General features: G+C 49.1%; 1 protein-coding gene across 1 annotated transcript; it reads left to right on the top strand.

Moving 5' to 3' along the window:
- The first annotated feature begins 14,699 nt into the window (after positions 1–14,699).
- Positions 14,700–23,451, top strand: LOC122376176. The gene is made up of 3 exons (XM_043355907.1): positions 14,700–16,024; positions 23,247–23,353; positions 23,416–23,451. The coding sequence occupies exons 1-3, from the start codon at positions 14,755–14,757 to the stop codon at positions 23,449–23,451; spliced, it is 1,413 nt and encodes a 470-aa protein (XP_043211842.1). The 5' UTR covers positions 14,700–14,754.
- The last annotated feature ends 98 nt before the right edge of the window (positions 23,452–23,549 follow it).

Below are 23,549 nucleotides of genomic sequence, written 5' to 3'. Positions count from 1 at the left end.
TGGCCTTTCTATATGAACTGGGCCCGGCCCTGGTGAGTTGCCGGGGCTGAGCCTGACCAAAGGATAGGCCGAGCAGCCCCCAAGCACTCACCGCACCCGGCTACGGGCGAGCTCGGCTTACGGGCAATCCCAAATGGGATAAAGTTTCCCGTCCAGTCCGGATCAGGGGGTTGCGGCGTGGAGGAAGATTTGAGTTTCCTGAGGATATTTTGAATACAGAAGCTCTTTATGAAACATGAAACATGTATTTTATATTATTTTAACGGTCAAAACAGCGGCCGATGTCGGTCCGACGTCGCCCCGACGTCGGCCCGACGTCGGCTGGACCTCAGCAATTGATCTCGGTTCGACGTCGGCCCGACGTCGGCTGGACCTCGGCTGGACGTCGGTACATGCGGGCATATCCGACATCCAACCGACGTCGTGCCGAGGTTGGACCGACGTCGGGCCGACGTCGACATGCCGATGCCGAGTTGCCGACGTCACCCCGACGTCGGCCGACGTCGGGCCGACGTCGGCATGTTTACTGGGTGCGGACCCCGGTACCTGTCAGAATCCCTCGCGTACTCACATGTTCCTTACAACTTCAGTGGGTAGGGTACGTTGCGCTGTATAATATTTTTCAAAAGATGAAAGATCGATGCTTCGACTTTTATCCTTTTGACTTTTTATTTCAGACTTTGACTTCGACTTTTCTATTTTATACTTTTTTCCATTTTTTGACTTTTTGTCTTTTGACTTTTACCCGTTTTGACTTTTTGCTTTTGACTTTTTGTCTTTTGACTTTATTCCGTTTTGACTTTTTTGTCTTTTGACTTTTACTCGTTTTGACTTTTTGTCTTTTGACTTTTTTCCATTTTGACTTTTATCCTTTTGACTTTTTGCATTTTTGACTTTTCGTCTTTTGACTTTTACACGTTTTGACTTTTTGCTTTTGACTTTTTGTCTTTTGACTTTTTTCCATTTTGACTTTTATCCTTTTGACTTTTTAATTTTTGACTTTTTGCATTTTTGACTTTTTGTCATTTGACTTTTTGCGTTTTTGACTTTTGCACATTTTGACTTTTTGCTTTTGACTTTTTGTCTTTTGACTTTTATCCGTTTTGACTTTTATCTTTTTGACTTTTATCCCGTTTGACATTTTGCATTTGACTTTTTGTCTTTTGACTATTTGTCTTTTGACTTTATTCCTTTTGACTTTTTGTCCGGTTACCTGTAGACGGCGCCCGTGTCGGGTTGTAGGGGTCGCTGTTATCGGGTCCTGAGTGAGGTGCGGGTGGCGGGGGTCCCGCAACCCAGTTATCCGTTTGACTTGTTAACCTTTTTTCCTATCCTTTTTCAAACCTTGCCACCAGTGATAGGTTAGGTGCACTATTGTACTCGCGGTATTGAGTGACGGAGATTAGATTGTCCGATCAGAGTGGTTTGTTACTGTAAAACTTGCATCTCTTATCGTCAAGGAGTGCGTTTCGGTAATATTTGGTATGTCCGTGAAGTTAGCGTCAGCAACAGCAACGAATACAGCGTCGGATTCAGAATCGCTTCAAAAAGTGCCATTAGGTCAATTGGGGGACGGGGAACACGAAAATGACATTTATTTTGCCCTAGCTCCCTTCCTTCATCCCTTAATCGTCCCTTAAAGGACGGGGCGCGTCAAAAGTGCCCCAAGGCTTCGTCTGATCGCCAAAATAAGGGTCGCAATCGATTCCTCGGGTCAATATCTAACCTCAGTCGAAGGTTCCATACCTGTGGCTCCTATCCCTCATCCCTTAATCGTCCCTTAAAGGACGGGGCGCGTCAAAAGTGCCCCAAGGCTTCGTCTGATCGCCAAAATAAGGGTCGCAATCGATTCCTCGGGTCAATATCTAACCTCAGTCGAAGGTTCCAGACCTGTGGCTCCTATCCCTCATCCCTTAATTGTCCCTTAAAGGACGGGGCGCGTCAAAAGTGCCCCAAGGCTTCGTCTGATCGCCAAAATAAGGGTCGCAATCGATTCCTCGGGTCAATATCTAACCTCAGTCGAAGGTTCCAAACCTGTGGCTCCTATCGCTCATCCCTTAATCGTCCCTTAAAGGACGGGGCGCGTCAAAAGTGCCCCAAGGCTTCGTCTGATCGCCAAAATAAGGGTCGCAATCGATTCCTCGGGTCAATATCTAACCTCAGTCGAAGGTTCCAGACCTGTGGCTCCTATCCCTCATCCCTTAATCGTCCCTTAAAGGACGGGGCGCGTCAAAAGTGCCCCAAGGCTTCGTCTGATCGCTAAAATAAGGGTCGCAATCGATTCCTCGGGTCAATATCTAACCTCAGTCGAAGGTTCCAGACCTGTGGCTCCTATCCCTCATCCCTTAATCGTCCCTTAAAGGACGGGGCGCGTCAAAAGTGCCCCAAGGCTTCGTCTGATCGCCAAAATAAGGGTCGCAATCGATTCCTCGGGTCATATCTAACCTCAGTCGAAGGTTCCAGACCTGTGGCTCCTATCCCTTATCCCTTAATCGTCCCTTAAAGGACGGGGCGCGTCAAAAGTGCCCCAAGGCTTCGTCTGATCGCCAAAATAAGGGTCGCAATCGATTCCTCGGGTCAATATCTAACCTCAGTCGAAGGTTCCAGACCTGTGGCTCCTATCCTTCATCCCTTAATCGTCCCTTAAAGGACGGGGCGCGTCAAAAGTGCCCCAAGGCTTCGTCTGATCGCCAAAATAAGGGTCGCAATCGATTCGTCGGGTCAATATTTAACCTCAGTCGAAAGTTCCAGACCTGTGGCTCCTATTGCTCATCCCTTAATCGTCCCTTAAAGGATGGGGCGCGTCAAAAGTGCCCCAAGGCTTCGTCTGATCGCCAAAATAAGGGTCGCAATCGATTCCTCGGGTCAATATCTAACCTCAGTCGAAGGTTCCAGACCTGTGGCTCCTATCCCTCATCCCTTAATCGTCCCTTAAAGGACGGGGCGCGTCAAAAGTGCCCCAAGGCTTCGTCTGATCGCCAAAATAAGGGTCGCAATCGATTCCTCGGGTCAATATCTAACCTCAGTCGAAGGTTCCAGACCTGTGGCTCCTATCGCTCATCCCTTAATCGTCCCTTAAAGGACGGGGCGCGTCAAAAGTGCCCCAAGGCTTCGTCTGATCGCCAAAATAAGGGTCGCAATCGATTCCTCGGGTCAATATCTAACCTCAGTCGAAGGTTCCAGACCTGTGGCTCCTATACCTCATCCCTTAATCGTCCCTTAAAGGACGGGGCGCGTCAAAAGTGCCCCAAGGCTTCGTCTGATCGCCAAAATAAGGGTCGCAATCGATTCCTCGGGTCAATATTTAACCTCAGTCAAAGGTTCCAGACCTGTGGCTCCTATCCCTCATCCCTTAATCGTCCCTTAAAGGACGGGGCGCGTCAAAAGTGCCCCAAGGCTTCGTCTGATCGCCAAAATAAGGGTCGCAATCGATTCCTCGCGTCAATATCTAACCTCAGTCGAAGGTTCCAGACCTGTGGCTCCTATCGCTCATCCCTTAATCGTCCCTTAAAGGACGGGGCGCGTCAAAAGTGCCCCAAGGCTTCGTCTGATCGCCAAAATAAGGGTCGCAATCGATTCCTCGGGTCAATATCTAACCTCAGTCGAAGGTTCCAGACCTGTGGCTTCTATCCCTCATCCCTTAATCGTCCCTTAAAGGACGGGGCGCGTCAAAAGTGCCCCAAGGCTTCGTCTGATCGCCAAAATGAGGGTCCCAATCGATTCCTCGGGTCAATATCTAACCTCAGTCGAAGGTTCCAGACCTGTGGCTCCTATCCCTCATCCGTTAATTGTCCCTTAAAGGACGGGGCGCGTCAAAAGTGCCCCAAGGCTTCGTCTGATCGCCAAAATAAGGGTCGCAATCGATTCCTCGGGTCAATATCTAACCTCAGTCGAAGGTTCCAGACCTGTGGCTCCTATCCCTCATCCCTTAATCGTCCCTTAAAGGACGGGGCGCGTCAAAAGTGCCCCAAGGCTTCGTCTGATCGCCAAATAAGGGTCGCAATCGATTCCTCGGGTCAATATCTAACCTCAGTCGAAGGTTCCAGACCTGTGGCTCCTATCCCTCATCCCTTAATCGTCCCTTAAAGGACGGGGCGCGTCAAAAGTGCCCCAAGGCTTCGTCTGATCGCCAAAATAAGGGTCGCAATCGATTCCTCGGGTCAATATCTAACCTCAGTCGAGGGTTCCAGACCTGTGGCTCCTATCCCTCATCCCTTAATCGTCCCTTAAAGGACGGGGCGCGTCAAAAGTGCCCCAAGGCTTCGTCTGATCGCCAAAATAAGGGTCGCAATCGATTCCTCGGGTCAATATCTAACCTCAGTCGAAGGTTCCAGACCTGTGGCTCCTATCCCTCATCCCTTAATCGTCCCTTAAAGGACGGGGCGCGTCAAAAGTGCCCCAAGGCTTCGTCTGATCGCCAAAATAAGGGTCGCAATCGATTCCTCGGGTCAATATCTAACCTCAGTCGAAGGTTCCAGACCTGTGGCTCCTATCGCTCATCCCTTAATCGTCCCTTAAAGGACGGGGCGCGTCAAAAGTGCCCCAAGGCTTCGTCTGATCGCCAAAATAAGGGTCGCAATCGATTCCTCGGGTCAATATCTAACCTCAGTCGAAGGTTCCAGACCTGTGGCTCCTATCCCTCATCCCTTAATCGTCCCTTAAAGGACGGGGCGCGTCAAAAGTGCCCCAAGGCTTCGTCTGATCGCCAAATAAGGGTCGCAATCGATTCCTCGGGTCAATATCTAACCTCAGTCGAAGGTTCCAGACCTGTGGCTCCTATCCCTCATCCCTTAATCGTCCCTTAAAGGACGGGGCGCGTCAAAAGTGCCCCAAGGCTTCGTCTGATCGCCAAAATAAGGGTCGCAATCGATTCCTCGGGTCAATATCTAACCTCAGTCGAAGGTTCCAGACCTGTGGCTCCTATCCCTCATCCCTTAATCGTCCCTTAAAGGACGGGGCGCGTCAAAAGTGCCCCAAGGCTTCGTCTGATCGCCAAAATAAGGGTCGCAATCGATTCCTCGGGTCAATATCTAACCTCAGACGAAGGTTCCAGACCTGTGGCTCCTATCCCTCATCCCTTAATCGTCCCTTAAAGGACGGGGCGCGTCAAAAGTGCCCCAAGGCTTCGTCTGATCGCCAAAATAAGGGTCGCAATCGATTCCTCGGGTCAATATCTAACCTCAGTCGAAGGTTCCAGACCTGTGGCTCCTATCCCTCATCCGTTAATCGTCCCTTAACCCGCGCCCTGCTGGGGGGGGGGTGTTTGAACACCCCCCCTTGTGGTTTTTCGCGAATATCTAAAAAACGGCGGCGCGGAGCGCCGCCGTTTTTGGTACACCTTATCATACATCAATTCTACACATGTTGTGAAAATTTCAGACCAAGGTCATTCAAGGTCAGGTCACCAGGTCACTTGAAGTGACCTCACCTCATAAAAACTTTCAATGTCTGTCATAGCTACACCGAGTGACCGATCGCTTTGAAACTTTCAGCGATTGCTAAGAGCAATAGCATGTACAAAATGTATATCTCAGAATTTTGATATCGATGACCTAAGGTCAGGTCAATTTTGCGACCTCCCCATTATAAGTGAATGGGAAAAAAATGAAATGCGCCTCTTTTGGATGAAAGACATTATAAACACTCCCAAACACCGAATTACAAGTGGTTTAGACACAGTGAACTTGAAAATGGTGTCCGTGACCCTTGTTTATGCCCTGAGGTCATCTTAGGTCACGAATGGTATCTAACAGTTTTTCGCAAATAACTTTTGATAGAGGCATGCTAGAGCGATGAAAACGCCTTATATGTGTTCAGCTCAACGATACGGATCGACTGATATGCAACATGACCCTTTCCGGTCAGGTCATGACCTTGACCTGAGGTCAAATTTTCAAGTTGACCTTTCAAGGTCAAGTTATAGTTCATTCGATGCGTCTTGACGAGAGGAACACGATGCCGGTAAAAGTAAGCTCGTACAAGGCTTGGGTCAAAAGTTATTGCAGAAAAACTGTTTTCGAAAAAATCGGCTATTTTTGCAGTTTTTGCCCCCTGCAGGCAAAACCGTTGACGTTAGGTCAAATCTGAGAGAATTACTCAGAAAGGGCGTTAATAGGGCTATCGAATGCGCTTTTCCGCGGCGCTGTAGCTCTATTGGTTCCCGAGTTATGCGTTGGCTTCTTGGAAATTTTTGACATTCGACCTGGAAATCGGCGAAATTTTGCCTTCAATGACCTCTGGTGACCTGACCTTTGACCTGACCAAAAAATTGACCGAAGTGATTTCGTCATTATTTTTGACGCTCTTTCGAACGCCGCTTTCCGCGTATCGCTACGTGGCCCAGGAGCCGAGTTACAAGGGGTGGTGTTCAAACACCCCCCCCCCCCAGCAGGGCGTGGAAATCCAGGACCCCCAGCAGGGCGCGGGTTAAAGGACGGGGCGCGTCAAAAGTGCCCCAAGGCTTCGTCTGATCGCCAAAATAAGGGTCTGGAACCTTCGACTGAGGTTAGATATTGACCCGAGGAATCGATTGCGACCCTTATTTTGGCGATCAGACGAAGCCTTGGGGCACTTTTGACGCGCTCCGTCCTTTAAGGGACGATTAAGGGATGAGGGATAGGAGCCACAGGTCTGGAACCTTCGACTGAGGTTAGATATTGACCCAAGGAATCGATTGCGACCCTTATTTTGGCGATCAGACGAAGCCTTGGGGCACTTTTGACGCGCCCCGTCCTTTAACGGACGATTAAGGGATGAGGGATAGGAGCCACAGGTCTGGAGCCTTCGACTGAGGTTAGATATTGACCCGTGGAATCGATTGCTACCCGTATTTTGGCGATCAGACGAAGCCTTGGGGCACTTTTGACGCGCCCCGTCCTTTAAGGGACGATTAAGGGATGAGGGATAGGAGCCACAGGTCTGGAACCTTCGACTGAGGTTAGATATTGACCCGAGGAATCGATTGCGACACTTATTTTGGCGATCAAACGAAGCCTTGGGGCACTTTTGACGCGCCCCGTCCTTTAAGGGACGATTAAGGGATGAGGGATAGGAGCCACAGGTCTGGAACCTTCGACTGAGGTTAGATATTGACCCGAGGAATGGATTGCGACACTTATTTTGGCGATCAAACGAAGCCTTGGGGCACTTTTGACGCGCCCCGTCCTTTAAGAGACGATTAAGGGATGAAGGATAGGAGCCACAGATCTGGAACCTTCGACTGAGGTCAGATATTGACCCGAGGAATCGATTGCGACCCTTATTTTGGCGATCAGACGAAGCCTTGGGGCACTTTTGACGCGCCCCGTCCTTTAAGGGACGATTAAGGGATGAGGGATAGGAGCCACAGGTCTGGAACCTTCGACTGAGGTTAGATATTGACCCAAGGAATCGATTGCGACCCTTATTTTGGCGATCAGACGAAGCCTTGGGGCACTTTTGACGCGCCCCGTCCTTTAAGGGACGATTAAGGGATGAGGGATAGGAGCCACAGGTCTGGAGCCTTCGACTGAGGTTAGATATTGACCCGTGGAATCGATTGCTACCCTTATTTTGGCGATCAGACGAAGCCTTGGGGCACTTTTGACGCGCCCCGTCCTTTAAGGGACGATTAAGGGATGAGGGATAGGAGCCACAGGTCTGGAACCTTCGACTGAGGTTAGATATTGACCCGAGGAATCGATTGCGACCCTTATTTTGGCGATCAGACGAAGCCTTGGGGCACTTTTGACGCGCCCCGTCCTTTAAGGGACGATTAAGGGATGAGGGATAGGAGCCACAGGTCTGGAACCTTCGACTGAGGTTAGATATTGACCCGAGGAATCGATTGCGACCCTTATTTTGGCGATCAGACGGAGCCTTGGGGCACTTTTGACGCGCCCCGTCCTTTAAGGGACGATTAAGGGATGAGGGATAGGAGCCACAGGTCTGGAACCTTCGACTGAGGTTAGATATTGACCCGAGGAATCGATTGCGACCCTTATTTTGGCGATCAGACGAAGCCTTGGGGCACTTTTGACGCGCCCCGTCCTTTAAGGGACGATTAAGGGATGAAGGATAGGAGCCACAGGTCTGGAACCTTCGACTGAGGTTAGATATTGACCCGAGGAATCGATTGCGACCCTTATTTTGGCGATCAGACGAAGCCTTGGGGCACTTTTGACGCGCCCCGTCCTTTAAGGGACGATTAAGGGATGAGCGATAGGAGCCACAGGTCTGGAACCTTCGACTGAGGTTAGATATTGACCCGAGGAATCGATTGCGACCCTTATTTTGGCGATCAGATGAAGCCTTGGGGCACTTTTGACGCGCCCCGTCCTTTAAGGGACGATTAAGGGATGAGGGATAGGAGCCACAGGTCTGGAACCTTCGACTGAGGTTAGATATTGACCCGAGGAATCGATTGCGACCCTTATTTTGGCGATCAGACGAAGCCTTGGGGCACTTTTGACGCGCCCCGTCCTTTAAGGGACGATTAAGGGATGAGCGATAGGAGCCACAGGTCTGGAACCTTCGACTGAGGTTAGATATTGACCAGAGGAATCGATTGCGACCCTTATTTTGGCGATCAGACGAAGCCTTGGGGCACTTTTGACGCGCCCCGTCCTTTAAGGGACGATTAAGGGATGAGGGATAGGAGCCACAGGTCTGGAACCTTCGACTGAGGTTAGATATTGACCCGAGGAATCGATTGCGACACTTATTTTAGCGATCAAACGAAGCCTTGGGGCACTTTTGACGCGCCCCGTCCTTTAAGGGACGATTAAGGGATGAGGGATAGGAGCCACAGATCTGGAACCTTCGACTGAGGTCAGATATTGACCCGAGGAATCGATTGCGACCCTTATTTTGGCGATCAGACGAAGCCTTGGGGCACTTTTGACGCGCCCCGTCCTTTAAGGGACGATTAAGGGATGAAGGAAGGGAGCTAGGGCAAAATAAATGTCATTTTCGTGTTCCCCGTCCCCCAATTGACCTAATGGCACTTTTTGAAGCGATTCTGAATCCGACGCTGTATTCGTTGCTGTTGCTGACGCTAACTTCACGGACATATATTTGGTTCGGAGGCGGTATTTCATGTGTGATTATTTTTCTTATATAAAAATATGGCTTGATTATGGTTAAAGTTTAGTTGACACGTCGATGTAAGAGATGCGACGCGAGTTTTTGAGTGACACGCTGGCAGGTCACGTGACCTAGCCGAGCTGTGGCGCAGTTTCCGAGCGGCGTGTGCGCTCTTTTCCCGCCCGACCTTCATGAGGGGTGGATGCGTGTGTCCCAGCGCGACGCTGATGAGTAAGTTTGACTATATAGGATTTGGGAGCACTTCAATGTTGAATGGAATTTATTTCAGTGTAAACCAGTAAATTCGTATATGCTTTAATTAGCTTTCTATGCTTATTTCTTTGATATCGTATATTCTTGTACCTCAAGTGCGCCATTTAAAAATGTTTCAATCTTCGTAGGTGCTCGGCTCGCTCCGGTTGGCCCGGGGACGTGTAGGCCAGTCGATAGCTGTGCGCTTTCCCCCGTGGCTGGAGCCGAGAGCGGTCTCGCGGCCGGGGCGTTTGAGTGGCCGGCCCCTGACGGCCCAGAGTGCGGCGGTGCCGCTGTTGACGAGTGGCACGCACAGCGGAGACGAGGAACAGCCGGTAGGAGCTAGTGTTTATTTTGTTCTGCTATTGTCGATATGTTGAGTTTAAGAACGCTGTAACGTAATATGTACAGTTTATCAAAAGGTGACCGTTTCGGAAGGGATTCAGTGTGGACTGTGGTTACTGATGGGAGATTTGGTACTGACCTGTGTACCCCTGTGTGTGCGTGCGCCTCCCACAGTAACAAGGGCAATAAAGGTCCTTCGTCAACGGCTCGTCTTTCGGCGCTCCGCGCTATTCAGCCACGTGGTGGCTGCTACAGTGGCGGCTGTGCCATCTACAGTTACGGCTGGAGTCTGCTGGGCCGTCTGCTGCGGCTGAGGTCTGGACTGCAACTGCGTGCTGCGGTCGACCACTGCTGCCTTCTGGACTGCCGCCAGCGGATGATGCGCTTCACCGTCGTGGAGCTGCTGGAGCCAAGATCGGGCTCCTCCTGGTGGGGTGAAGCGGGGTGGTCCGGGCTGCAGTGGGTGAGGTGCTGTGCCTGAGCAGTAGCCAGTGGGCGCTGCAGAGTGCAGGTTGCGGTTGGTGGGCCGTGGTGGTGCTGCGTCTGCAGCTTGTGGCCACAGTGAGGTGATGTGCGTCAGTGGTGGCCAGTGAGGTTTGGCGCGCGAGTCACGGTTGGTGTGGTGACTGGTGAGGCTCTGCGTGAGCTGGCGGAGCCGGGGGCCGCGCTGTGCTGCTCTCGAGTGCTGTGTCCGACGACTGGCTGGTCGACTGCTGTGGCCTGTGTGGCTGCCCGACCTGCCTGCCCGGCGTCCAAGTCGTCTCTGGCGACTGCGCCCTGCAGTCCTGGAGCTGCTGCGTCTGGCGGCCGACTGGTGGGCTGCTGAGGAGCGACTCAACGTGGAGCGGCTTTGGTGAGCTGTGGTCCAGGGGAGCTGAACTTGTTGACCTTCAGGTTGGGGATAGGTTGGGTAGTGGTGCCCAGCCGGCCCCAGCCCCTGTGACTTGATAGTTAGTAGTGAGTTTCAGTGCTGAAGTGTTTTTAGGCTGTGTCGTACTGTGTTTTTAATATTAGTTAAGGTGTTTAGTTTGTAAGTTGGATCTGGTGGTCCTTGATCCCCTCTCGTCTGCTTCTGTATCCTGTGATCCTGCACATGATGGCGCCGCCCAGTAAGGAGGATCTTGGTAGACTTAAGTTGGCTGAGCTCCAGCGCGAGCTCGAGGCTAAAGGCTTAGAACCCACAGGTAAGAAGTCTGAGATGGTAGATAGGCTGTGGGCAGCTATGCAGGACCCGACTGAGTCTCCACGTGTTGAGAACAAGGTGGACGTTAGGGAACCCCCAGGTGAGAGTCAGCCTATCTCTAAACCGAGTGCAGAGATGCTGATGGTGAAACTTAAACTGATGAGGGAACGACAGGCTGTAGAGGAGAGTAGGCTGAAGGTTAAGGCTCAGGCAGAGCAGGATGAGCTGAGGCTGCGGACTAGGGCAGAGCAGTTGGATGTTGAGATTCAGCTGGCCGAGCTGGGCCAGGTGGATGAGTCAGCACTGGAGCCTCTTCGGGTGACAGTGAGTGAGGCTTCGGTGACTCCAGTTGGGGCTGATGCCCTTTCAGCGCAGGTGAGGCGTTCACTGCTCCCTCCTGCCGAGCTCCGTCCGTTCTCGGGAGCGGTTGAGGAGTTTAGGCTCTTCATCAGAGCGTTCCAGTCCAGGATTGCTAGCCGAACGGACGACCAGGGGGAACTGCTGTATTACCTCGAGCAGTATACCCGCGGGAAAGCTAATCAGCTGGTCAGGAGTTGCCTCCACTTGGGTGATGAGGGCTACAGCCAGGCTGTGAAACTTCTCGAGTCTCGATATGGAAATTCCCTCAGACTGATCGATTCGTACGTGGAGCGGATCGAACAGTGGTCGCAGAGGTCAAAAAAACTTATTTTGTGTCACCTACAAAATTTGTCAACCCCCTTTGTGTCCCCTGCCCCCAGAGGCCGGATAAGTGTTGCACTAGGGTGATAAAATTGGGAAAAAATCTAGGCTTTATCAGGCCAGTGTTAATGTTAGTGTCGCCAATGTTAGTGTGGCCCTAAACCTGGATAATGTATTATTACAGTGTCCCAAAATTTGTTGATTTGGGTGGGAAATACTGAGATTCATTTGCCACTCTCACCACCAATTTCTAAGAGCAATTAACCACTCTCAGCCAATAACACCTTGTTACCTGAAAAGGCAGTTCAGGTGTGGTGGATTTAAACAGGTGGACAGGTGTGGTGGACTGAGTTGTGTGGATACTTGGAATTGGTTTATGATCATAATAGATACTCATGGATAAAAATAAAGGCTATTGATCTTTTCTCACTCTTTTTGTATCTATTCTAACCAGCAGTTTCCACCTTCTACCCCTTTTTGGTGGATAATATGCCCCTCTGACACCCCAGCCAAAACTCAACTTTGGGACACTGAATACATGTGTAACTAATCTTGTGCAGATGCATTTAAGAATTGCTTACATTCTATTTTACATTTTTCCATAATACATTTAGATTTGTGTTCTATATGGTGAGATTTCACACCTGTTATGACATAACAAATAATAGGTGCCTTATATGTATAATACAATACACCTACCTATGCAACATGTTGCAAAACGTTCCTTTTCCACATCAAGGCCACTAATATTGTTGAACCAAAATTCTTATCATTAGATTTTTGTTAATAGTATACAATAAGTCAAAATAAAATAGGTGTAGGTGCTAGGTAGGTGGGTTGTATGCTTCGGAGCTTGTCGGTTGGCAGGTTTAAGGTAGGGAAGTTGTAGCTTGTAGGTACAGGTAGGTAGAAGGTAGATAGGCTGTAGGCTGGTAGGTAATAGGTGGTATGGTGGTAGGGTAGAAAGTAAGATTAGGTTAGGTAATGATAATGTTTTTCTTTCATTCAGAGTTCTTAAACACTTTATGCAAGAGTAAAAGAGTAGAAGTCGGAATGAAGGAAAAACAATTAAGCCTGAAACAAACTTACATAACTACTAACCTACAACCTACCTACAACATACCAACACAAAACAGAAAACCTACCAGCCTACAACCTCCCAGCTTACAACCTACATACCAACCTACAACATTTTTTCGGAGTCCCTGGACTGGTATACCTACTTTTACCAGCTAATGAAAATTGAAATTCCTGCTCTTCTAGGGCTGAAAAGATTAAAATCAAAATGAAATTTGTATCAACATTAACAGTAAAAACATCTATTCATTGACAACTTTGGCAAGTGTTTCAAAATCAGGCAACAAATCCACACAGCCTTGCTTTTGATCCCCACCGGGCTAGCGTTGTTGATCCAACTTACAAGTACCTAAACCACTAACCAGCAAAATTAGACACCCCAAGATTCCTTACCTCCAGTGTTATTTCCTGCCTTTCATAACCACAATACAACAACTCAGCTTTCATCACGGCGCCAGTCCTTTTCTTGAAAGCATTCAAACTTGTTTGAAAATTGGACAAGCACGCGCTACTCGCGAGAGTCCACTCCTGTTTTGCTACGTGTTCATGATCACAGCATACCTCTCATAGACGTGCGCCGAAAAGGCCCGCTCAAAATCTTTGATGCGTTGGCTCCTGACGGTCGTCAAGTTAGATGTAAGTGAATCCTAATCTAGAATCTAAGATTCGGAATCAGGTGAGCCCCTACGATTTGGACCAAACTTGGTCAGTGGGTAGTACGTAACGTCCTTATTACGATGCACCCAAAATCTAAGCTCGGCCCGCCATATTTACGAAGTTACGGATGTTTGAATTTCAAGGTCATTCGGGAGAGCCCCTGCGATTTCCGTCAAAATTTGTGTACTGACACTCTAGATGCTCCTCATTACGAATATCACAAAATTTAAGCTCGGCCCGCCATATTTACGAAGTTACGGAGGTTTGAATTTCAAGGTCATTTGGGTGAGCCCCTGCGATTTCCGTCAAAATTGGTATACGGACATATTACATCCTCCTCATTACAAATATCATAAAAGTTAAGCTCGGCCCGCCATATTTTTCAAGTTACGGAGTCACAAAGTTACGGAATTTCAAGGTCATTCGGAGAGCCCCTCCGATTTTCGTCAAAATTTGTATGCGGACACATTACATGCTCCTCATTACGAATATCGTAAAAGCTAAGCTCGGCCCGCACTATTTCAAAAGTTACTGACGTTTGAAACTCACTGAAATTCAAACATCTCTAACTTTTGAAATAGTGCGGGCCGAGCTTAGCTTTTACGATATTCGTAATGAGGAGCATGTAATGTGTCCGCATACAAATTTTGACGAAAATCGGAGGGGCTCTCCGAATGACCTTGAAATTCTGTAATTTTGTGACTCCGTAACTTGAAAAATATGGCGGGCCGAGCTTAACTTTTATGATATTTGTAATGAGGAGGATGTAATATGTCCGTATACCAATTTTGACGGAAATCGCAGGGGCTCACCCAAATGACCTTGAAATTCAAACCTCCGTAACTTCGTAAATATGGCGGGCCGAGCTTAAATTTTGTGATATTCGTAATGAGGAGCATCTAGAGTGTCCGTACACAAATTTTGACGGAAATCGCAGGGGCTCTCCCGAATGACCTTGAAATTCAAACATCCGTCACTTCGTAAATATGGCGGGCCGAGCTTAGATTTTGGGTGCATCGTAATCAGGACGTTACGTTCTATCCACTGACCAAGTTTGGTCCAAATCGTAGGGGCTCACCTGATTCCGAATCTTAGATTATAGATTAGGATTCACTTACATCTAACTTGACGACCGTTGGCTCCTGGGGCCTACAAAATCCACAGTGAAGGCTCCCTGGCGGCTGGGGCGTCAGCTCAGCGTTGTCCCCTCGTGTCACCAGCATCCGATTGGTTCGCTCAGGGTTATTCTCGCCGCGGATTGGCTGGTTAGTCTGTTCGCTAGCAGTGTGCGAAATCGCCGTCAACAAATGCGATGCAGTGTGTTCACCATTTTCGTGACTTTGTCAGCAAATGTCTCTGGTGCCTGTCAGCTTCTGTCGCCTACAATGTAAGCGAGTAGGAAGTTTTTTTGACCTCTGAGTGGTCGCGCCTGCAGTCTGGGGATGTTGAGGGGCTTGACAGATATGCTCTGTTCCTAACTGAGGTAAAAAAATGCGATGTCTGGCGCCACCATGGACGAGTTCGAGCACCCGTCTACCCTCCGCTTGATCGCGTCTAAGCTTCCAGTGTATCTGCAGGACCGGTGGCTCCGAGAGGCCGACAGATTGTCTGAGAGTGGTAAGAGGATTACTTTCTCAGACATGGTTGGCTTCGTCGCAGCAGAGGTGCGAGTGAGGAGGAGTCCTCTTTTCGGTCCAAGGCCTGTCATTTCCGGACGCGGTAGTGAGGCTGGAGCGCGGCATAAGGTGAGCACAGCGAAGGTGAGCGAGCCCGGGGTGCAGAAGTGTGTTTTCTGCGGGGCGGCGCACCGTCTGGAGGGCTGTAAGGATCTGCTTCGTAGACCTTGGGAGGAGAGACGACGGGTGTTGATGAGAAATCAGCTGTGTTTTGGCTGCCTGAGGAGGGGACACAGGGCTCGGTCTTGTAGAAAGCCGCTCCGGTGTGGTGTCTGCAATGGGCCCCATCCCTTGGCGATGCACAGGGAGCCGAGCTCAGTCTCTGCCCCCATCGAGCAGCAGCGTGCGGCTCAGCCGCCCGGCAGGGGGTCTGATTCTTTGCGCGCGGGACCCTTGACCGGCGGGATGGGAGCAGCTGGTGACCCACCTGGGGCGCAGATGAGTGGTGGTGTTTTAAGTGCGAGCTTGGGTATCCGCGGCGCGGGCCGGACGGCGCTGCCAGTGGTTGCTGTGCGCCTCCGGGGTCCCACGGGGCTGGAGGTGGTGGTGAATGGGTTCTTGGACTCTGGCTCGTCAGGTAGTTTCTTGACTGAGTCGCTGGCGCGGCGTTTGAAGGTGAGAAGGGATGACACTTCCATCTCCATCGAGACGGTTGGGAACGAGCGGAGGGTGATGCAGACCTCGCTGGCCTCTGGGTTGGAGGTCTGCGGTCTGGACGGAGCAGAGTTCCTTCCCCTGCCGCCGCTCCTGACTATCGACAGGATCCCTGTGACGCAGTCCGATCGGTGCCGGGTGAGTGAGCTCAGAGCCGCTGCCCACCTGCAGGGTGTGGAGCTCCATGAGGTGGATGCCCCAGTGGAGTTGCTGCTCGGCTCCAACTGCGCTACTCTGATTGTTCCCAGAGAGGTGAGGTCTCCGCCTTCCGGTGAGGAGGGCCTCTGTGGTGTGAGGACGTGTCTTGGCTGGTATGTAATTGGTTGTGGTGGTTCCCCGGCGACAAGAGGTAGGATGTCTGTCAACCTGCTGCGGGTTCACGACAGCTGTGTCCCTGACCGTGACTCAGAGTGCATCTTTAAGGTCATGTATGAACATGTGAAAATGAAGCAGATTTACAAAGTTCCATCGATGCCATTATGCCCAAGATATCCGAATGGTTTTCTGCAAACCAGCTATCAGTTAACACAGATAAAACCTTGTACCAAATATATTCAAACAAGAAAAACAGACAGGATGTAATGCTGAAACTAGGAGGTGTCGAAATTCAAAGGACTGGAACTGTTAAATACCTTGGAATGTTTATTGATGAAGATATGAAGTGGAACACACACATCAACAAGCTATGTACCGTGCTGTGTAGAAATGTTGGTATGATTACCAAAGTAAAATATTTTCTAAGCAGTGACCATTTGTTACTGCTTTACAATGCTTTGTTCTTATCGTATGTCAATTACTGTTGCTTTATTTATAGTAATACATACTCATCAAGCTTGTCAAAAATTGAAAAACTCCAAAAACGTGTTATAAGAGTTATAGATGGTCAGCCGAGGATGGCACATGCTGATCCAATTTTCAAAAAACTTAAGCTTCTCAAGATAAAAGACATTGGAAATCAGCAAATGCTACTCATCTTGCATAGAAAAATATGCAATAATCTACCAGATGGAATAGATCGGATGTTCAGGTTTCATCCCATCGGCAGAAGCAATCGCTCTGCTAGACATTTTGAAGAAATATTTACTTACAAAAAGTATAAAACGCAAACAATAGCATGGACTGGACCTAGAGTTTGGAATGAAATTATAACCCCCCTGTTTCCTCAAATTCAACATGTACCTCCTTCCAAACATACATTGAAAAGAATTGTAAAAGAGCGTTTAATTAATAAATACTGAGTATTGATAAACGCATTACTCACAGGCGATGTCTTTGACTTCTCATCCTATACCTACGCTACCATGCCTATGGTAATGAATATGTATATTTGCCTAGATACGTATACAAGTGTCTATAATGTATGTAGTATGTATATGTATAATTGCATGTGCATGTATTTGTACGTAAGTGTGAATGTTTATATCTTAGGTGCGTACCTACATTGATTAGGTACGCCCCGTGCAGTGTACATTGTGACAATTGACAAGTGTGACAGAAGTACACACAAGTGTGTAATGGGTAAGTGTATGACATTCTGTTCATGCCTACTCTTGTGCATAATGGCATTTAATTATGTTGAACTAAGTACACACAAGTTTGTAAGAGAATGAGAATGGACCTTGTTGCACACCTACACTGTTGGGTGTGCATCATGGCATTTTATCATGTTTGAATTGAGTACACACAAGTGTGTAAGAATATGTGCCCAAACTAGGGCGCATACCTACATTGGCTGGGTTGCATGATATCATTTATTTGTGTAAATGAGTGTGTAAGTGTGATGTGTGCATGATACTGTAATATGCCACCCCATCTGTTTGGCGGCCTGCAGGGGCGTCGCCACGGATTTTTGAGTGGGGGGGTCGGGTTTCTACTCTTCACCCGATGGGTAGGGGTGATTTTTTTTTGCCACACTTCCCAGTTTTGTGCGTGCGTATGTGTGTGTGTGCGTGTGTAACAAATCGGCGCGCAGCGCCGCCAAATTTGGTATAACCTATTAGGAAGGTATACCTACCATCACTTGCGTAAAAATTATCACTGGTCACTTAAGGTCAGGTCGCCATGTCAAGTTCAGTTATACGGTATACCTCTATAAAAAACTTTCCCCTCTCGCCATTCTTGTAGCTTTTCTCCCATAACTTCGAAATTTGGTACACTGTATAGGTACCTAATGTATGGGGTTATACGTGTCAGCCATTCATGATTCTAACTGAGGATTTACATCTATGATCTGAAGGCAGGTCAAATACGTGACCTCATCATTAGAAAATAATGAGAAATTAGAAAAAGCACATGCCTCCTGCTTTGAAAAAGTTCGTCAGAAACGCAAAATATCTTTGGAGCCATGACAAATCAGCTCATCATTGCCAGGGACAGGGTGCAACTTATGGCGAGTGATGACTCGAAAGGTCATTAGTGGAAATGTCCATCGATGGCCACCAGCATTTTTTTCTACAACTTTTGACGAAGACGCGGTAGAGCGATGACAGCACCTGGAAGGTGTTCACTGTTCAGCTCAACAACACGGATCCATTAATATGCAGCAGGAGGTCCTTTTTCGATCAGGACATAACGTTGACCTGAGGTCGTTTTAACGTTAATTCTGAATGGTCAAATTTTAACTCTGTGACGCGTCTCAAAGAGATCAAGACGGTGGTGACAAGACAACATATGTACATACCATACAAATTCACGGAATCGAAAGTTATTGCAAAGCGGATGTTTCGGCAGAATCTGTCCAGTTAGCTGTTTGCCTTCTTATGGGCCAAACATAGACCTGAGATGAAATCTAACGCGAAGCTAGCGAAAGAGCGTTAAAAGAGCTATCGAATAGTTTTCTGCTTCACTGTAGCCCTTCTATTGGTGGTTTCCCAGTCGCTAACGTATAACGTATACTAAACTAACGCTGAGGCATGCTTTCGACCCCTGATCGATCTACAGGTTTGCGGAAAAAAAAGAGCATGCTGCCCGTGACGAGAGAAAGCCGATGATACCCATTTACAAGTTTTCGGGTCATCTCAGGACTCTCATCGCCAATAAGTAGAGAAACTCGGGACCTGCTAGAACTTAACGAATGTAAGTTGTGATGGTTTTTCGAGGTTCTGATTACGAATGTTATCTTATCACTGATGTTAGTTGTCGGACTTTCGTCCCCGTCTTGAGTTGAGATGTTAGTTTCACAACGTTTCGGCCAGTTACTTCTCCGGCCGTCGTCAGGTGTTCTTTGGCCCTTAGAAGGACCTGGATGTTGGTGGCGTTGCGCCGTATGCGTCATACCGTTCGAAAGCTCCTGTAGTCAGCGGGAATCGAACTCGGGTTTCCCCGGTGATAGTCCACGGTTCTAACCACTCCACTATCGAGGCAGACATTGTTATGGAGCTGGAAACTTGGTGTCATTTATCCCCCAGATGTTTTTGTGATTTCCTTAGTAGTGGGAGCCATATTGGGCTGATGTCAACGCTTGGCTTGCTGATGGGGTTGCTAGCCAGCGCCATGTGTGCGGCTTCCTTGATTTTTCTGATTTTCCAGTGTGGCTCCTTGTCGATGATGGTGGTATCATCCCAAGCAGGTCTGTGATCTCCTTCAGACCATGCATGCTCCGCCACACCGGATTTCAGTGTTTCGCCTCGGATGGTGGCCTTCCTGTGTTCTTCGAGCCTGACCGCCAGTGGGCGGCCAGTCTCGCCCTTGTATGACCTGCCGCAGCTGCACGGGATGTCGTATATGCAGTTCTTTGTTTGCTCCTTGGTGGTTGGCGGTCTGACCTTTGTGAGTGACCTGCGGAGGGTGGTGGTACTTCTGAACACCGTCCTGATGTTGTATGCTCCGCAGATTCGCCTTAGCTTCTCTGACAGTCCTCTGTTGTATGGGAGGGATACTGTCGCGATGGGCTTATCCCTTGGTTGTTGTTGGGATGCTTCCTTGGGTTTGTGTTTCATGAAGCTCGTTGGGTATCCGTTTCTCCTGAAGGTGCTGGTAAGGCGTGACATTTCAATCTTTCTGGCTGCTTCGTCTCCACAGATGTTGGTGGCTCGGGTCTGCAGGCATCTTACGATACCTTTCTTGACTGTGTCTGGGTGGTGTGACTTGAAGTTGAGGTAGCGGTCGGTCGCTGTTGGTTTGCGGTAGACCGATGTTCTGAATGCTTCCTCAGATTTTTCCACTTGGACGTCAAGGAATGGTAGTTTGTTGTCGACTTCTGTTTCCATTGTGAATTGGATGGAGGGTCGGAGGCTGTTGAGGTGGTCTAGGAACGGTGTTATGTCCTCGCGATGGTCCCACAGGACGAATGTGTCGTCGACATATCGCAGCCACAGGGATGGTTTCAGTGGTGCTGTTTGTAAGGCCAGTTCCTCGAAGTGTTCCATGTAGATGTTGGCGATCACCGGTGACAGGGGTGAACCCATGGCCATTCCTTCAGTTTGTTGGTAGTAGTCATCGCCCAGTTGGAAGGCGGTGGTGGTGACACAGAATGTCAGGAGTTCCATGATGTCATCAGTCGGGATTGTCGTTCTTTCGGGCAGTGTATCGTCGCTCTCCAGTCTTGTCCTCACTATGCTCAGAGCTTCGGTAGTGGGCACATTGGTGAACAGACTCACCACATCGAAGCTTACCATTTGCATGTTCGGCGAAGGTCGCATGGCCTGAACCAGTGAGACGAAGTGGGCTGAATTCTTGACATATGTAGGTGTTTTGCCACTCAGTGGGTTGATGATCTTGACGAGGAACTGGCTCAGAGGATGGCAGGCTGAGCCACGGCAGCTTACTATTGGTCTTAGCGGTACATTGGTCTTGTGTACCTTTGGCAGCCCGTACATGTGTGGAAGTTTGCTGTGATGTTGGCTCAGCTTTCTGTACTGGGCGTCCGTGAGTTGTTCCTTGTCCTTGTTCTTCTTAAGGAGCTTTGTTAGTTTGCGTTCACAGGCCGGGGTTGGGTCTTTCTTCAGTTTGGTGTACGATCCATCTGTCACAATGCTGTTCATCTTGTGGTCGTATTCCTTCTTGTCCATGACCACGGTGGTGTTTCCTTTGTCTGCTGGAAGTATGATGATGCTGCCGTCTTGTTTGAGGTTGTTGATTGCTGCCAGTTCCTCTTTGGTGGTATTGGCCTTTGGCGGTTTGGCCCTTTCCAATGCATGCCTGACTTTCCAGCGTAGTTCTTCTGCATGTTCTCTGTTAATGTGGGATGTTGCTTCCTCGATTGGGGCCACGATGTCCATGTTCTTTATCCGCTTGGTGGATGTTGCGAAGTTGAGTCCCTTGTTGAGTATGGTCTCTTCAGATGCCGACAGTTGTCGCTTGCTGAGGTTCACTACAGCTCTGATGGGCTGTAACGGAGTCCTGGTAGGTGCGGTCTTCTTCAGTTTTTCGAGTTTTGTCATATGCTGCTTCTTTGTGGCATGGTCCACGATGGTATGTGACCTGATGACTGATGATTTGATGCGGTTGAAGTCGTCGGAGCATGTTACTTTTGATCGGATGGTTTCTTCGATGGCAGATATTGATTGTTCGAGTTTCGCTTTGCTGTGTCGATGGAAGGCGATCCTTTCTCTTATGAGAGCTCGGCTGGCTTTCTCTCCGATTCGTCTCGCTTGTTTGGTGTACACAGGTGTCTTTAGTCTCAGTCCATTAGGGATGATGTCGTTATCCCGGCATCTGCACATGAATGTCAGATGGTTCTTCTCTTTTGCTAGCTTGATGTTCAGCTTCTCCCATTTTCGCCAGTTGTTCACTGTTTCGGGTCCGTACCGATCAGATATAGTTCTTCTGAATGCTTGAGACGAGGTGTTAGTATCACTGATGTTAGTTGTCGGACTTTCGTCCCCGTCTTGAGTTGAGATGTTAGTTTCACAACGTTTCGGCCAGTTACTTCTCCGGCCGTCGTCAGGTGTTCTTTGGCCCTTAGAAGGACCTGGATGTTGGTGGCGTTGCGCCGTATGCGTCATACCGTTCGAAAGCTCCTGTAGTCAGCGGGAATCGAACTCGGGTTTCCCCGGTGATAGTCCACGGTTCTAACCACTCCACTATCGAGGCAGACATTGTTATGGAGCTGGAAACTTGGTGTCATTTATCCCCCAGATGTTTTTGAGAGATGTTTTTGTGATGTTTTTGCGACTGCGATTCCCGCTGACTACAGGAGCTTTCGAACGGTATGACGCATACGGCGCAACGCCACCAACATCCAGGTCCTTCTAAGGGCCAAAGAACACCTGACGACGGCCGGAGAAGTAACTGGCCGAAACGTTGTGAAACTAACATCTCAACTCAAGACGGGGACGAAAGTCCGACAACTAACATCAGTGATACTAACACCTCGTCTCAAGCATTCAGAAGAACAATGTTATCTTAGTTTTGAACGAAGATGATGACTCCATGCATTTGCGGTAGATCAGGTCAGGTCAGATCGACCAGTACCTAATAGTGGATGACCACCACCGATTGCTTCCTAGCATGTTATATGAATAAGCAACACAACTACTTCTTAAATGTTCAGATGGGCGCTAAGTTCAAAATCAGCTCCAAAAACTACCCTATCAATTAAAAGCACGTTATGAAAAAGTGAACTAAGGTCATCTTTATTTGAATCAGGGATATCGATTTATTATAAGTAAGTGATTAACTCGAGCGCACCGGAAGTTTTGTTGCAATCGGCTCCTTTTTGCGCGACTTCTTTGCGAAAGCCCGAGACGGTTCCATCTGACTCACTTTCCCCTACATGTGCACTGTACAGCTAGTTGTGACGGTAGCCATGGGGCTGAGGCGTAGTTTTGTAGTTAGGTACTGATCCGACGAATCGACTGCGACCATTTTTTTTTTAAACGATCAGACGAACGCTCGGGGCAGTTTTGGCGCGTCCAATCCTTTGAGGGATAAAAAGGTAGGGGCAGCATCCCATAGGCTCCCCATCCTACTAGGATGGGGGCTACTTAAAAACATTGTTGTGCTGGTGTTCCCCGCCCACAGCTAATTGACCTCTAGGTAATTGGCTAATTGGCTTTAGGGAGCTCTTGAAGCGATTTTGAATCTGATGTATTTGTTGGTGTTGCTGACGCCTGCTTCACTGACATAAAAGCTAAAAAAGCATACTCAGCATCGCAAAAAGTGGGGGGGTCGACACCCCCAGTTTTCAAGAGTGGGGGGTCGTGACCCCCCCCGACCCCCCCGTCGGCGACGCCCCTGGCGGCCTGGGACCTTGGAGTGCCCGGCAACAAGCCTCGCTTCGTTGGGTGCTCTGGGAGCCCGGGCTACCTTGCTACTGACATGCGCTGAATTTGACCAGAGTTTGATGATGACTTGGCTATGACTGTGGATCCCCCTCTAACTAACCTGCCCCAGTGGACTTAGACACTTTCCCCGGCGTGTGTGGGTGTTGTGAGTGTGATGGATGTGTGAGTGTGCTGATAAATTGGGGGCTTTCAGTAGTGGGCAGTCACCACTGATTGCAGTGTTGACTACTTTGCTTCTTTTTTGTTCCCCTAATTCGTATGGCTTTCTCCCTTCTGCTTTTTTATGTTACATTTCATTTCCTAGCAGGGAGTGCCGCGACTTGCAATTTTAAGTTATTATGGTGTTAACGTAAGGTTCTGTGTGTCGCTGGGATAGAGGGAGGGGGCACTCCTGGTCACCTGATAATGGGTGGCGGCATAGAAAAAAAAAACATGAGTTTAAGGATCTTTCCGACGACAAGGAGTGCCTTTCCGTGGAGGACAGGGAGTGGCTGTCTGACTTGCTCCCACGGGTCAAGAGAGACGAGGAGGGGCACTTCGTGATTCCACTTCCTAAGAAGGATTTCGACCAGTTGCCGGACAGCTTTCCGATGGCGTCCAGGAGATTGGATTCTCTTCGGAGGCGCTTCAGGTCTGATCCGGACTATTTTGACGCGTACCGACGAGTCATTTCGTCACTGGTTGATGACGGCTACGCAGTTCCAGTGCCAGACGGTGAGGTTGGAGGTGGGCCGG

This window comes from Amphibalanus amphitrite, unplaced genomic scaffold (genome assembly GCF_019059575.1).
Source record: "Amphibalanus amphitrite isolate SeventyFive unplaced genomic scaffold, NRLGWU_Aamphi_draft 002041F_arrow, whole genome shotgun sequence".
In the NCBI taxonomy this organism is placed as follows: Eukaryota; Metazoa; Arthropoda; class Thecostraca; order Balanomorpha; family Balanidae; genus Amphibalanus; species Amphibalanus amphitrite.
This window is presented reverse-complemented; position numbering and strand designations above follow the sequence as displayed.

What these genes read in the sequence shown, in the direction of transcription:
- LOC122376176 (XM_043355907.1), top strand. Translation starts at nt 14,755, where the DNA reads ATGTCTGGCGCCACCATGGACGAGTTCGAGCACCCGTCTACCCTCCGC. An exon ending in CTTTAAGGTCATGTATGAAC is followed by an intron (nt 16,025 to 23,246) that starts ATGTGAAAATGA and finishes GAAAAAAAAAAC; the next exon opens with ATGAGTTTAAGGATCTTTCC. An exon ending in GAGACGAGGAGGGGCACTTC is followed by an intron (nt 23,354 to 23,415) that starts GTGATTCCACTT and finishes GATGGCGTCCAG; the next exon opens with GAGATTGGATTCTCTTCGGA.